The 15,278-nt window shown below is 50.7% G+C and overlaps 1 protein-coding gene across 2 annotated transcripts in view; it reads left to right on the plus strand.

Annotated features, from left to right (window-relative positions):
• The first annotated feature begins 197 nt into the window (after positions 1-197).
• Positions 198-15,278, plus strand: part of CUX1 (cut like homeobox 1) — a 371,970-nt gene continuing 356,889 nt past the window's right edge. The window contains exon 1 of one of the 2 annotated variants that reach the window (XM_040456057.1): positions 198-765. In XM_040456057.1, coding sequence (XP_040311991.1) covers positions 436-765 — 330 coding nt within the window. In that variant the 5' untranslated portion in view covers positions 198-435. The remainder of the gene's footprint in view (positions 766-15,278) is intronic. The other variant, XM_040456056.1, reaches the window with a different exon arrangement.

Below are 15,278 nucleotides of genomic sequence, written 5' to 3' on the forward strand. Positions count from 1 at the left end.
GCACCCGGCGCGGGGGTCTCCGCGCGGACCCCGGGGTTTGTTTACGTCCGGACGGGCGCCCCGGGGCCACCCGCAGCCGCCCGGCTCTTTTGTGTGCCTGCACGAGTGGCGCGGACCGGCCCCTCCGCGGCCGGAGACGCGGGTAGGGGTGCTTGGGGGTAAACTTGCGAGGGGCGGCGGGCACCCCGCGCGCGGAGCCCGAGGGTCGGAGCGCCCGGCGGGAGCCGGTGCGGGCGGAGGGCAGCAACTTTCCCCGAGCTCAGGCCCCGCGCTGCGCCCTGGCGCGCCGTCTACACGGGTGGGGGGACGCTTCCTCCCCGCCGCCGGTCCGGGCGGCCCGAGCCCCGAGGCTCCCGCGGCCCCCGGTGACCCGCCGGCTCCGCTCTGGCGCTCTCCTCCGAGGCCCTGTCCTCCCAACAGGGTCCGCGGGGCTCGATGGAGCGCGCGGCGGGTCCCGTCCGAAATGCCGCCTCGGGCCGGCTTCTCGAAAGCAAAGCCCCGGGGGCCCCCCTGGACTGTGGTGTGCCGGGCCGTGGTCCGCGCGCCGAGCCCGGGGCGTTGCTGGGGGATCGTGCTGGGGCTCCCCGTCCGGCTCCGGTGCTGCCGCTGTGCCCAGGGGGCGCGTTTCTGCCTGTCACCCCAGACCCAGAGGAGCCGCGCGCCCTCGGGGTTCGCCCCGAATCTGCAGGCTCCGCGCTCGCCGCGCCTGGACGGTCCCGGGACCCCGCCAGGTGGATGTTGTGCGTAGCCGGAGCCAAGTTGAAGGTGAGCGGCGTGTGGGTCAGAAGAGCGATGCGGGGGTGGTAGTGGGGGGGGCGTGGGGGCGCGGGAGGGGAGGTCGGTCTTCGGCTCCGAAGGGCCCCGGGGCGGCCTGGTACCGCGGGGGTCGCCCAGCGTCCCTTAGGGACGGCCGCGGCGCCCTGCTTTAAGGTGTGCGGGAAGGTAAACTTGGCCGAACTTTCCTAACCCGGAGGACTGGTGATAGTGACCTACAGTACTTTTAGGAGGGAAGCAAATGAACTCCAGATGCAGCCTTGGATGAAATGAAGCGGATTGGATTAAAACCTATATAAATGGGGTCTGACAACTTTAATTGTATATGCTTGTTTTCTGTTCCTGCCTACGTAAGAACGATAAAACAGACTCATAGTCGTTATGAAATTTCTTCAGATTTCTCGCTTAACTAGGAAGAAGACTATGTGAAATATGTATTTTCGATAAGATTAAAACTTAAAGGAGTTTGAGTATTTATTGACTAAAATAGATTACTCCAAAGTGTCTATTGTGTAAATTAGATTCCTGAATGTAATGAACACAGCCGAATGGCATTTTTGATAAATTGGTCTACCCTGTTTTAGTAAAAATAGCTCCCTTTTACCATAATTTAATTCCTGTGCTTACTGTAAAACCCGTTGTGGAATTTTGAAGAGACAAACCTTATTTTTTTTTCCTTGTCTTCCTAAATGTGACATTTAGCTGAACATCCATGAAGTTTATTTTTTAAGCATTTTTTTTTTTTTTGGGCAAAAAAAACTGCGTGGGAGGTTGATTCGGTTTCCAGAAAGGTATTAGATTTTAGGATCTCTTTGACACCCCCACAACCTGCCAGTGATGAGCTACTTCGGGATATCATGAGGATATTTAACTGTGTAACTCCAGGATCGGCCTGGAAGGTTCCTTGTCCGTTTATGTGAATGAGCTTTAAGGTGTTGATCTTGCAAACAAAATTATGTGAGCGAGCATCATTATCATTGTCTGTACGGAGCTTCCTTTAGCTTTTGGTGGTAGGTGAAGATTGGGGCTGAGATGATTTTCTGCCCCTTCTTGACAGGTTTGAAAAACTTCATTTGACTATGGAATGTCAAAGTTCAAGCAGAAGGCTAAACTGGTTCTTTCTCTGGGCCCTGAAGAGGCCTATTGAGTTGGTATCCAGTTTAACGTCATCTCTGTTCCCATAGACAGTTAAGTGAGCCGATGAGACTGCAGTTTGAGAAGAGAATACATTAGTTTCAGGCTCTTCTCATCTTTCCAGAACCCCTGACCCGGAGATCGGGTTGCCTGCGGAGCCCAGTGTGGGTTGTGGCATCGCCACCTGAGGGTAAAGAGACCCTGTCTGAGCTAGACTCAGACCCAGGTTGGAGACCTCAGCGGGTTTGCTGGCGACAAGATGGTTGTGTGTCCCTCCCATGCCCCTGCTGTCCCCCAGTGAGTGCGGGCTGAGTTCTGGTCCCTCGATGTGGTCTTAAAGCTGCCCTGGCACGTGGACTGGGTGCCCAGAAAGAGCGTTTGTGAAGATCGGGCTCTATTTCGTTTGCTTTTCAGTCCCAAAGGCTTGTGGTATGGAAGTGTCAGTGCTTCGGTGTTGCTAATAAGACTAGTTGGACAAGTTTTTATCCTATCCCAGACTTGTAAAAAAAACAGGTTGTTTTTTTTTTTTTTTAAGACAAGAAAAACACCATCGTATAAATTTGCCTTTTAAATACATGTTTGAAAAGAGGACACTTTCTAAAACAAGCTCTCGTAACTCTGTGTGTGAGTGAAGCTTTTGGGATGGGGCCTGCCAGCGACCCACTTCCCTTCGGGGCGTTATTCTTCCGTGGTGACTGGTGTTCCCCTTTAAGGAGTCTCTGCAAAAGTTAACTTTAAACATTTTCCTCTTTGTCAAAATCCGAAAATAATTCCAGTTTTGCCCAAAGTCCGTTTCTCTGATAGCTTTTATTTTGCGTTTCCCTGTTAGGGAAGTATTCCCCAGAAGTGTATTATTTTGATTACAGTATGTATCCCATCTAGTAAACAAATCAAGGGCTTCTACACAGCTGCTGTCTTTGTTTTCTTGGCTCTTTTAATATCAGTGTCTTTGAGATGGCGTGTGGGAGGGGGTCATTGTCAGTGGATTAAAGTTTTCTTCTCTGTGTGAAACTCTGTGTGGTTTTTCTGTTTTTGTCTTTTAAAGGTGCAAGGCGGTGAAGGGCTGGGGTTACACAACAGCCTCTGATACAGTTGGGTCCGTGGAGTCTCCCTTTGCCTCCTTCCCCAGTTTCACACAGCTCTTGCCAGTAGTTAGCTGCGGTGGGGGGGGGGGGGTTGGAAGGGCGAGGGGACAAATTGCCAATCCCCTCCCGAATCACTCTCTCCTCATCCACTGAGCTAACCTTAAAAATGTTGTCTGGTGAGCCTATGGAGCCCCCGAGACTTGTACAGGCTGTTGAAAAAGTCCCCTGTCCTGTTGTGTACAATTAAAACAAACCCAGCAGGGTTTCTGCAGGAGCTGTGCCGAAGGGATGGCCTGTGCTTCCCTCCCGTCCTCCCCCCTTCTGGGTCCACCTGTAGCAGTCAACCAGCAGAACTGCTCCCAGGGCTGTGCTCAGGGTCCGTCTTAGGAGAGAAAACGAGGCTCGAGGTAGAAAATCTGTATCCGTTTCAGCTCATTGTATAAGGCGCCGCGAACATCCTCAGTGAAACGAAGGAAGGACAGATTTGTTAGAGGGAAGCTTGCACATTTTTAAAGAGAGAAATTCGTCCTGTGAAAAAATCCTGCAGAGCTAGGCCAAATTCCTACCTGTGCTTCCATTTCACACAGTTCACATTTGATGTCCTGTAGATTTCCCGTTTTTAAAAAGGCAGGTGCATCCGCCGGCCTGTAACACAAATCCTACCTGAAAGTTACTTTAATGTATAGGATCACACACTATTTGAGAAATTATTTAAAAACCTATTTACAGTCATTTAACATATGAAAGTGTGTATATAATTGCTTTTCCTATGAAAGGTCTGATTTTTACAAGGAACTGTCAGAGATAGAAATTCGTTATCTTGTTCCATTGTTTTGTCTGAAGCTCTGCATTATGGCTGCAGAGAGACAGTTTTGGTTTCAACTGAAATTCCCCTGCCTCTGATTGTTTAAACCAGACCCTTAATCTTATTTTAACATACTTAAAACGTTCAAAAAAACCCGGAAGAATTGTTTTGTATAAGTAGCAAGTGAATGTAGTTTAAACACTCAAAGCAATTCTGGTATCTAATTGGAAACAGGTGGAATTCTTGGAATCCTGTGTTTGAATCTTATTATAGCATAGCACAGAGACACTTTTTACTTATGGCCATTTGTTTTGTTGAAGCTGTTTGAAGAGGGGCCCCATGACCTCTCATTGTGCCTCACTACTGTTTACCTGGACGTTCCAGTCGTGCTGGGCATTTTCGGAACTAGATGCCTGTGTCTGCCCAGACACCCGAGAGAACTATGCATGTGCAGATCGTGGAGTGAAAAAGGAACTTGAATGGCATAATTAGACAAGCGATTTAATATCTGTTATACAGCTTTTATAGCAAAGAAGTTGTGAATTCATTTGTGATTTCTGATTTAATAAACATTTATTGACATGAACATTTGGATACATTTTATTACACCCTGGTAATGATTTAGAATTCACAGAGAAATTACTGTTCCTACGAACTCGACATTTAGGGATATAAAGTCACATAGCAGCCAAAAAAAAAAAAAACAAAACTGCCCCAAGTTTGGGATATTTCAACAAAATGTCAGTGGCGGGGCTCTCTGAAATATCTTAGTCGTGTTTCCTATTCTCGTTTTCAAAGCCAGCTAAATAGCCTGGTTTTGCTGCATGGTTAAGGACTAGGTTTTGGTTTGTGTTTACGTGTTGATTTTATTGAAGAGGACAGCCAAGATTTGTATTGAGCTGTGGGTCCTGTCACAGTTCTGGATTTGCTGGGCTGTAATCAGTCCCAATTTTCAGCCGTATTCTAAGGAGGTAGGGAGAGGACAGTGGTCTTTGGCTGGGCAGGAGATGTCCCTGCAGGAAGTTACCTGCGATGGGTGGGTGTGTGGGGGGACCCATGGCGTCGCCTTCATTGGTAGAAGCAGCTTTGAAGCGCCTTAGATTTTTAAAAAGGACAAGTGCTACCCTACTCACATAATATGACACCGTTAAAAAACATAATGAGGGCCAACAGCAGTTTCTGAAAGCCATCTAATTTGTTGCAAAACCCATCAAGGACCTTTCCTTGGAAAAGTAAACAACTCTCTAATAAAAATAATTCTAATTCTTGCTGTAATTAAATTCTGATAGGATGATGTCAGTGCATGAAATAAATCTTGTCATTTCTTCATTTGAATCTGAAGGCTCTTCCTTGCTGCAGGAGGCCCAGGGCAGTTGGCAGAATTTTTGTGTGTGTTAGAGCCCTGGGCCATGGGCAGCCTGGGGAAGCTCCTCAGACGTGAACCCCAACCCCGCCTTCCTCAGGACCCCTGTCAGACAGGTGGCTGGAGAGGAGCGAGGTTGGGGGTGTTCATTCCTCCCCAGAATTTACCCAGCATCACAAAGTACCTGGAAAAATAGCCAGGTAGAGGATTTACATGGAACTGAATAGATTCTACTGCTTTTCACTGAAGCATTTGTGAAAATGAGTTGGCCCACATCCCCTTTTTTTTTAATTTATTTTTTTATTTTTTAAGTTTATTTGTTTTAAGAGAGAGAGAGAGTGTGTGTGTGTGTGTGTTTTGGGGGGGACCTCAAGTGAGCCGGGGAGGGGCAGAGAGAGAATCCCAAGCAGGCCCCACGCTGTCAGCACAGAACCAGGCACAGGGCTTGAACCCATGATCGGTGAGGTCATGACCTGAGCAGAGATCAGGAGTCAGCCGCTTAAGCGACTGAGCCTCCCAGGTGCCTGGCCCACACCTCTGTAAAACCCCAGACGCCACAGTGGGGCCCACTCGGCCGACAATTGAAACCTTCGATGCTTTTGACTGTGATTTACGAACAATGTTGGAAGAAATTATCAGAACTTACTCTGAAGCATGTTTTAGCATCATCCTGAGTATACCAGCACGAGGGTTGTTTTCTTAAAGACATCTTTGTATTTGGCTGTGTTTATTCAAAAAGTTAAATGAGTTAACGTTTTTAAAAAAAGTTATATATGGTTGCGAGGTATCCTGAATTTGGTTAAGGGAAAAACAAATTGACAAATTAGCTCTTTTTTAAGGGAACATCGCGAAATTGCAAGAAATGGAATGCCATTCTGTCATTAAGATTTTATTTGGGTGTTGACAGCTTTTTGCTAAATGTAAGATGTTCAGATCCTGTCCACTCAGCTGGAAAAAAAAAAAAAAAAACCAACAAACCAAAAACAACTAGCTTAAAAGCTTATTCCCAATTTCCCCCTAAAAGACAGTTTGTCTCACATTGGTTCTTTCCCCCCAATACATTTTTAATATTTTATTTCCTCACATAGTTTTTAAGACCAAAAAGAATATGAAGTCATTTTAGGCATCTCAGTTCTGATGATATATTGGACCTGTGATGGTCCTTGGTTGATTACCCCCTTCCCTCCTGTTTTTAGGGGAGAGAGCATTATTTGGGTCAGAATAAAAAAGCTAATAAACGACACCAAAGGTAGATCCGTGTCTTGAAAAGCCCGAAGCTGCAAGCAAGAACAGGAACGGCCTTTGAGGTGCTGCCCTAAGTGCCTGCTGTCACCCCTGCTGATACCCCCTCCGTCACCTCTGCCTGCCGCTTCTTGCCCTTCTGAGCTCCTGCCCTGCCAAGCCTGTCCTGTTGTGACAACTGTTGTTTTATAATTGTTTTATTTTATTTTTTTTGCTAAGTATTTGTGGAGCTCCATTATTTTGAGATTCTTGGAAGAAAGAGAGCTATGTAAATGAAAATTAAAAATAAAATTCTTGCTGGAGGGAATTGTGCATTTAATTTTTTTGATTAGGTTTGGGAAAGACTTCTTTTTCCCCCCTTACCCTGAAAATAGGAACATTCTGTTGCTCCTATCACCATTTTTGCTTCATTCCACAAGGTGTGGCAGATAATGGTGAAACACGTCCTTTATTTTCTGTTTTTCACCGTGGTAGTTGACCTAGAACTTGAACTCACGCGGTTCTGCCTATGGTGAATTACTTCTGTTTCACATTGCTCTGCCCTGCCCTCACTGAGCGCATAGATAGCTACTGCCCATAGAACACTAACCTTTTAGGGGCGCCTGGGTGGCTCGGTTGGTTGAGTGTCCGACTTCGGCTCAGGTCATGATCTCACAGTTCATGAGTTCGAGCCCTGCGTCGGGCTCTGTGCTGACAGCTCGGAGCCTGGAGCCTGTTTCGGATTCTGTGTCTCCCTCTCTCTCTGCCCCCTCCCTGCTCATGCTCTGTCTCTCTCTGTCTCAAAAATAAATAAACATTAAAAAAAAAAACACGAACCTTTTAAAGGGGAAAGATTTTGAGTCACCAACATGCAGAAATTCCAACTAAAATTATAAGAAGACCTACGGATCAATTTCCACCTTCCCGTCTTGTTCACACGGCAGAGATGTTCTAAGTTGTATGATTTTGAAAGTGAAAACTGACTTTAGGAGCATTCGTGGAAGCATTAATTTACTGGAATGGCTTCATTTCAGCTGTGCCTCGGTTTCTTGCTTACATAATCCCATGTGCTGTCACAGCGATCAGCCAAGTGGGGGACAGAGTCAGGTCTGGAATCCATAGGCTTCTGTTCCGTAGGCATGTGTGGGACCCAGGAGCCAGATGGGAAGCCCAGGCTGCTGCAAGGCGCCCATCCAGGTGACTTGGTCCGCCCTGGACCTCACAGTTGCAGGTGAGCCTAAGGGGCTGGTGAGTGCCAACAGCCTGGTACTAGGCAGTCAGGAAGTCATTACCTGGAGTGGGTCATCCCGGGGGACCCCTCAGTCATCTCTCTTCTCCCCGCTTCTCAAATTTGTCACCATTGGCATGGAATTGAGAGAGGGAGGGTGTTGCCAGTTGTGGCTAAAAGGTCATTGTCAGGGGAGTGAGAAATCGTTGCTGATTGTTTTACTTTGCTCTGTGTTGGTGTGCAATTTTGCTGCCATTTTACACCGCAAGGATGTTTTAATGAATCTCTTGTGCGTGTGTTTGCAGTTAGTGTTGGGGGCTGCTTGTTGTATATGAGAGCCAGATCTTTCTAGCACATGAGGACCGAATATGTAGCTTTTACTTGTTTCAAAAGTGTTCAAAACAGGTCGCAACCCATCATAGATGTGGCTGCCAGATTAATCTTCCCAAATCATTGATCCCGTCATGCTGTTCTCTGTCCTGTAGTGGCTCACTTGGGTGTAGAATGGAGACCACTTTCCTTCCGCAGACAGCGTCCCTGATGGTTGGTCCTACCTTACCTAAACCTTTTGCCCCACTTAGAAGGATCCCAGATTCATGCTGAATTTGGGAGAACGCTCTCGTCCTCCCTGTGCACATCTGAGCATCAAACCTTATTTCACGCACTCCTTTTTTCCTTCCTTTTAACAGCCGTGGGAGCCCCGTGCACCAGGCGCTGGTGATGCAGGGTGGGATTCTAGCACTTCCCATCCTGGGGGAGCGGGCCGCTGGCATTGGCTGTGACGGAGCTGTGTGCTATGAGTTGGTGGAGGGCTGTAGAGGAAGGGAGTCCAAACTGGGGACCCCCCCACCCCACCCCTCGCCACTGCCAGCAGAACAGTTGGAGGGTGGCCGGTGGTCTCTAAGCTCTGCCTCCCTTCTTTGGTGTTTCTGATGGACCCCACGTAGCATCCGCCATAGCTTCCGGCTCTCCTTAACCATTCAGGCTCCTGTTCTCCACCTTGTGTTGTGATGCACCTGTTTCATCCTGCCCTGTGGCTGTAGCCTCCAGTAAGTCCTGCTGCAGGAGAGCCATTGGCCTTTTTCAAGGGGGCAGCCCCATATGTTCGGATTTAAGACTAGTTCAGCTAGTTCATTTAAGAAAGCAAACGGGATTCGTTTTTGGATTGTGCAAAGTAGGTAGGTATAGAAAATGGTTGTGTTTTGAAAGCTACTGATAGCCACATACGTAATCGCGACAGAACATGGATTTCTTGTTTATTTCCATTTATTCCGTCTTTGTGAAGTGACGTGTACATTGGTTAAAGTATATGTAATTGTATTTGTGGTATATAAAACATAAAAAAAAAATCCACATTTTTAAAAATAGAATTAGGCAGAACAATCCTCTGACAGAGATTTATTCTTTGACTCTGCCCAGGGCCTGAATGGGAGGAAACTTCCCCCTGTGAATGGGGAAAGTGCGCACTGTAATGATTAGAACCCAACCCGTGCACAAGAAAGCAAGCAGCAGGAGGCCCAAAGGTCCGGGTGTCAGCACTGGAGAAGGGTCGAGAATGTGCGCAGCCCCTGGAAGCCGCCCCGTGGGCCTGGCGTGCAGCTGGGCAGAGGCCTCGGACCAGCCCCGGGCGGAGCAGTGGCCTCGGTAGCCTGCCTGCCTTTCTGTGTTTCTTCATTTACAAAGAAAGTACCTAGGATATTTTTGTGAAGGTGACGTCACTGTCTGGCTGCAGAAGCATTTGCATGGGTTTGGGGGAAGCAAGGCTTGCCAGGGGCATCTGAGGAGCCACAGACCCCAGGGCCCAGCCTGGGGGGGGGGGGGGAGGGGTGGTGTCCACAGGGACGGGGAGGAGGGAGAGGAGCCACCCCTGCCAAGGGCAGAGGGTGTATTCCCTGCGGGGTCTGTGGGATTTGGGAGGTCCGGTGGGAGTTCAGGGGCTGAGCCCTGGGGAGGAGGAGGGCGGAGCTCAGTGGAGAGGCTGCCATTGAAGGCACAGGTGAGGAGTCGCGGGGTTTGAAGCTGGTGGAAGGTTTGCATGCCTTTCAGTCGGTGTCGAGAGGCTGGCCTCTCACTTGAGGTGGGGAGGGCTGGAGAGCCGATCTCAACTGGGGGCCCCTGTCTGAATCTTAACTTCCCGGCCCTGGGGCCCGGACTCCTGTGATGTTTCAGTCGAGGGGCAAGAGAAGGACAGCGTCGCTGCTGGTAATGTGGATCGCACGTTATCATAGCTGGTCTTATGACCACTGGTGACGAGGCAGAGGCTGAAACCGGTTTTGTTGTTGTTGTTGTTAAATATACGCTAACAGCTATCATTTCCTGAGTATTGACTAGGGGCAGATGCGGTGTGGGCCCTTAACTTCTTCCCCGTCGTGCACACACAGCAGCCCCGCGGAGGCCAGAGGACCCAGCTGGTTAGGTGAGAAGCCCGGAGCCCAAGAGCGGTAGCTGATCCCTGCTGTTCACGAGGCCGGCTCTGCAGAAGCCGCAGGGTCCTCGTGATGAGGCGCTATGGTGGGCGGACTCAGGAGCAGGCCCCTGTCCATGGACCACTCCCCCCACCCAGCCCTGAGATGAGTTTGGGGTGGGGAAGTCACTTAGTGTGAGTCACCCGGGATGAAAATGAAGCCTGGGGTGGTGGACGTGTATGTACCTGAGTTGACCTCGGCGGGTGGACACCTTCTGTGGGAGACCTTGGTGGATTTGTGAGCCTTTCTAGAGCCTCCCCTGCCTTGAGACTCGAGAGAACTTTTCTAGAGCCTCCCCTGCCTTGAGACTCGGAGTCCTAGCGATGGAGCATCAAAGAGAAGGTAATCCGATCCTCGTTGGCCGGCAATGAATCTTCCCATCAGCAAACTTTATCTGGTTGGTACCTGGGGTGCAGTGATGGCCTCGAGCTGAAGGCAGCCCTCCTTTCTGTGTCCCCTGCTATCCTCTGTGCCCTGTCTGTGCATCCAGCAAATGGCGGCGGAAGAGATCTGGGGAAATGGGAGGCAGGAGAGAGGCCTGATCCCGGGACCTGGGCCACGGGGAAGGAGGGAAGGAGCTGGTGGCCCAGAGGCTGTGCCCTGTTCAGCTGCGGTGGCTGGGGAGCGCGAACCTAACCAGGGCTGGTCTCTGAGACATGGGACCTGAGCTGGTGTTGGGGAACAATTTGCTGTGAGAGCCCAATATTTGTGTTTTCACCCTGGATGGCCAAGACAAAATCCCCGCTCGCTGAGCCCCTGGGAGTCTGGCCGATTGAGGCACAGCAGTGATGCTGGGTTCAGATCCGTGCAGTGTCACCCGCCAGCACCAGCCACACCAGGGCTCTGTCCTCAGTTACACATAGAAGGCATTGTTGGGGTGTGTTTGGCGAGAGGCTGGCTTTGTAAGGGGTCTGCGGGTGAGCATCTGTCCCAAGAGAAGAAAGTCTGGCCAGGTGATACTCCTTAGATCTCAGCTTACTTTAGTCGAGGACATTATCGTGGAAAAACGGAGCTTCTAGGCCACTCTGGATTCAGATGACTGTTTTTGCATGTCTGGTTTTTTTGGGACGATGCAGCTTTTTTTGTAATGAAGTTTTACAAATTTAAAAAGAAAACCTACAAGGTGCAGCCGGCTTGGAAATAATGCAGCGTGTTTGAGCGAAGTTGCTGGCAGTTTGGTTTGTTTTGGAGTGACTCCTTTTTTGCACGGACCGTTGGGGCCATTCGTTCATTCCTCAAGAGTGTCTCCACGGTGCCTGATCACCCCTGGGGTGCCAAGAGGAACGGGTCCCCAGCCCTGCCGGTCGATGAACTGCAGGACACCCCGTATCCCCAGGTGTCAGGGTTATAAGGCCTGGGTCCTGGAAAGGTGGTCCTTGGCTGTCCTGCTCCCTTGACTGATTTCATCCCCTGTGGACCATGCAGGGTTGTAGCACAGCATTCTAATGACCAGAACAGTGGGGAAACCCCGGCCTTCAGGGGACCTACCTTCTAGCAGGGAGATGGAGAGCGAAGGTACGGAATACATCCATGACGTATTGCCCGTGCCCAGGGCCGTGGAGCAGACAGAACAGGACCTCAGCGCACAGCCCCACTGAGCCATCAGAAGGGCTGACCAGAGTGAGGCGGGAGGGGTGGTAAAGACAGGGGGAGGGGTGTGTGGAAGGCACAGTTCTGGTGAGAGGTGGGGAGGGAAAGGAGAGAAGATACCGGCCCGAGGGTGTGGGGTTAGGGAGAGGGCAGGCCGAACCTGGGCCCTGGAATTTTGGGGCAGGGCCCGTGGGGTCGTGGTGGCCTTGGTTGAGAAGGGGCCACCTATGGGCGAGGTGTCAGCAGAGGAACCTGAGTGGGGGAGGGGCAGGGAGCGGCGCAGGGAGGGCCTTCTGGGTCCGGCAGGCTGGTGTCACCTGGGGCTGGCCCTTCGAGAGGCAGCCCTTGAACGCTGCCGCCTGGCCGGGCCCACGGGTTTATCAAAGGCAGGTGCGGTCACTACTATCCTGTTCTTGAGCGTTGGGCGTGACTCAGACGTGCAGGGAGTCAGTCTGGAGTTCCTTTATTCATCCCTGTTTGCTTTTTGTCGGTAATCCTTTGTAATTCCCCAGTTTCATGATGTAATTTTAATGGAATTAAACTTGAACACTTCGAAATTATGTAATTAATTACGTTCGGCTTCAATTACAATGACTAATTATAGCGTGATACCTGGTGGCAAGTCAGGCAGGTACTGGTGGGGGTTCATGCCTGCTGGCTATCGGGAGGGCCACTTTCCGTTCAGCATGGGAGCCACGGCGCCCCAGGGACAGGTCGCCTGCCCCTGGGTTGCCCAGGGCGCCTTCCAATCCCACCCCTCCGCTGAGGTGCGAGGTGCGGGGTGTGAGACGCGTGGGAAGTGCAGGTGTGGGAGGGTTGTTTGGGGATGCAAAGGCTCGAACTTGTTTCCAGGTTGAAGGGAAGGACTCTTCTTTGTAAGTAAGTTTGGGGTGCCAGGGGAAGCGGAGGGCCCTGTTGTGACATTCTTCTGGGATGCGGGAGGGAGGCCGCTCCCAGGTTAAAGCGGAGTGTCAAAGAGCCGAAGAGATGGTTTCCAGCGAAAAGAAAAGGTGTGAGAACCACTCTGGGGTGAACAAGGAAGGTGGAAGCAGGTTTAAAAAGGTTACTGCGTGGTGGTGTTATTTCCAGGTGGCCCACATGCAGGGCTTCTGGGACCAGGAAACCGAGCCTCAGACCCCAGGACAGAGTGTGTGTTTGCGGACTTTCCAGAAAGTCTGCCCCCCCCCCCCCCCCCCCCCCCCAACTTTGCACATGGTGGTGGTTTTACTTTGCCTTAGGAGGAGGGAAGGGGTCTAGCTAAGAAATACCCGAGTTGACGGCTGCCTCTAAAACACCCACGTCTCCTAATGGGGGCTGTGCAGCCCCTTCCAGAATGGGGATGCAGCGTTCCCACGAGGGAGGAGGAAGGTCGGGCCCTTCCGCCATGTCCCGGCACAGCTGCCCGCCTGCCTTCCCTGCCCCAGGCACACCTGCCATCCAGCTGTTCTTGCCGGGAGGCTCCTTGGAAGGGACTTGAAACAGAGGTGCCTGCGTATGGAATTCAGTGGCCAGTGTCCTGTGTCTGTGAGATGCCTGCTGTTTATTTGAGAGGCTTAGGGCGTTTTTCCAAAAGCTGATTCTTATGCCTCAAATAGAGAGATTTTTTTTTTTAATGCCATCTCTGAGTTTTCCAGTGTGTTCCCCATTGGGTGTACAGAGCAGATGCGCTGGCCGAGGAGCCCCTGCTTCCGGAAGCTTGAGCTGAGGCTGATATTTGGGTTAGGGCGAGGGCCAATAGGATGTCTAAACGTCTTACAGATTTCTGTTTTTTAAGGGACAGTGTGACCTGAAAACATTTTGAGTATACAACTAGGTTTACATTTTGGTTGGGGGATGTCCTGGTACAGAGTGCTCTCGGAACACTTTTTTTTCTATTGAACACGCTTCAGAGGACAGCTCCCTGCACACAGCGCCCATACCTGTGTTGTTACTTTTTTCTTTTTTAATTTCTAAATGTTTTTAAATGTAAGCTCTTATGTCCAGCATGGGGCTTGAACTCATCACCCCGAGATCAAGACAGAGTCAGCCAGGAACTCATTTGTTACTTTTTGTTTTAAAGTGTGCAGTTCAGTTTCATGTTCATCATGTTGTGCAACTGTCACCACAGTCGAATTCCAGAACATTTTCCACCCTCCAGCAAGAGGCTCGTACCTGTTAGCCGTGACCCCTGCATCTGCCCTGCGCCTCCCCCTGCCCCTTCCCGCCCGAGGCTCTGTGTAACCATCACTCTACTTTCTGCCTCCATGGATTTCCCTGTTCTGGATATTTCACATATAAATGGAACCCTACAACACGTGGCCTTTTGTGTCTGGCTTCTTTCATTCGGTGTAGTTATTTTCTGTGTTCACGCACGTTGTAGTGTGTATCCATTCTTCATTCCTTTTATGGCCGAATGAGATCCCGCGGTGTGGGTATACGACATCTGATGATCCTTTCATAAACGGTGGGCATTTGGATCGTTTCCGCTTTGGGGCTTTTACGAATCATGTTGTTGCGAACACCTGTCTGTGTGCAGGTTTCTGTGCGAAGCGTTTTCGGCTTTTTTGGGTACACGCCCAGGAGTAGGAATGCTGGGTCACATATGGGGACTCTGTGTTCCCGTTTCCGAGCCTGCTGCTGTTTGACGTCTTGGGTGCGGCTCCTGTTTGTTCTCCAGGTGCTCATCTAATGCCTGGGCCGCTGCACCTTTCCCTGCTCTGGTCTCCCTCCGGCCGCCTCGTCGGGTTCCTTGCGTGGTGGAGCTGTCGCACTTTGGAACCAGCGTGAGAGACAGATGGACGCGTGAGCAGGCCGTGTGTTTGGCTAACGGCAGATGCTGTTGGTGGCCCACCCGGGGTCTCTCCCCTCTGCGCCCGCCTGCCTCCTCACTCTTCCCCGCACCGGGGTGAAACCAGATGTTTGTCTAAACTGTCCTGGCAGGGCCTTCCCTGTGGCCAGGCGTGGTGGGGGTTGCACTTAGTTCTGGCCAGAGAGGCAGGGGATGTCAGGGTTGCTGCTGGAAAAGTGCTGCTTCTCTCATAAAAGGAGATGAACCAGGACAAAGCCCATGAACGTGCCTGTGGGCAAAGAGGCTCCAGGGCCAGCTGCCACCAATCTAAGCATTGGCGGGCCGGTGGGGGTTGGGGGGCAGGACAGTGTGCAATGCAGGGGACGCGGAGCAGGAATGTGGAAGGGGCCTGGGCCCTCAGTCTTGCAGTCACCCTGCCCCCAACTTTCTGTGATGGGAAGCAGGAGCGTTATGGTTAAAATCCGGATGGTAGAAAGTTTCTTTTGGCTGCTTTGCTGGTGTGGACTTACTAGTCCTGCTTTTGAGATGCTCTGGTTCTGGGTGAGGGTAGACATGAGAGCATGAGGAGGAGTGTGTGCTCCAAGCTGTCTCTCCTAGCAGCAGGCAGGGTCCCATTTGCCCAGCCAGATGTCCCTCGATACTTTGCATGGAGCCAATAAAGCATTAAGCAATTAGAATGGTTAATATTCAGTTAAGTATAATTAGAAGCTGGTGTAAATTGTGAATGAAATTGACAGGTTCCAGAAGTTAAGGCAAAATACCAAATCTTTTTCAGCTGTGTGTGTGTGTGTGTGTGTGTGTGTGTGTGTGTGTGTGTGTGTGTGT

The sequence above is a fragment of the Herpailurus yagouaroundi genome, unplaced genomic scaffold, assembly GCF_014898765.1.
Source record: "Herpailurus yagouaroundi ecotype Mexico unplaced genomic scaffold, PumYag 216, whole genome shotgun sequence".
NCBI classification, from domain to species: Eukaryota; Metazoa; Chordata; class Mammalia; order Carnivora; family Felidae; genus Herpailurus; species Herpailurus yagouaroundi.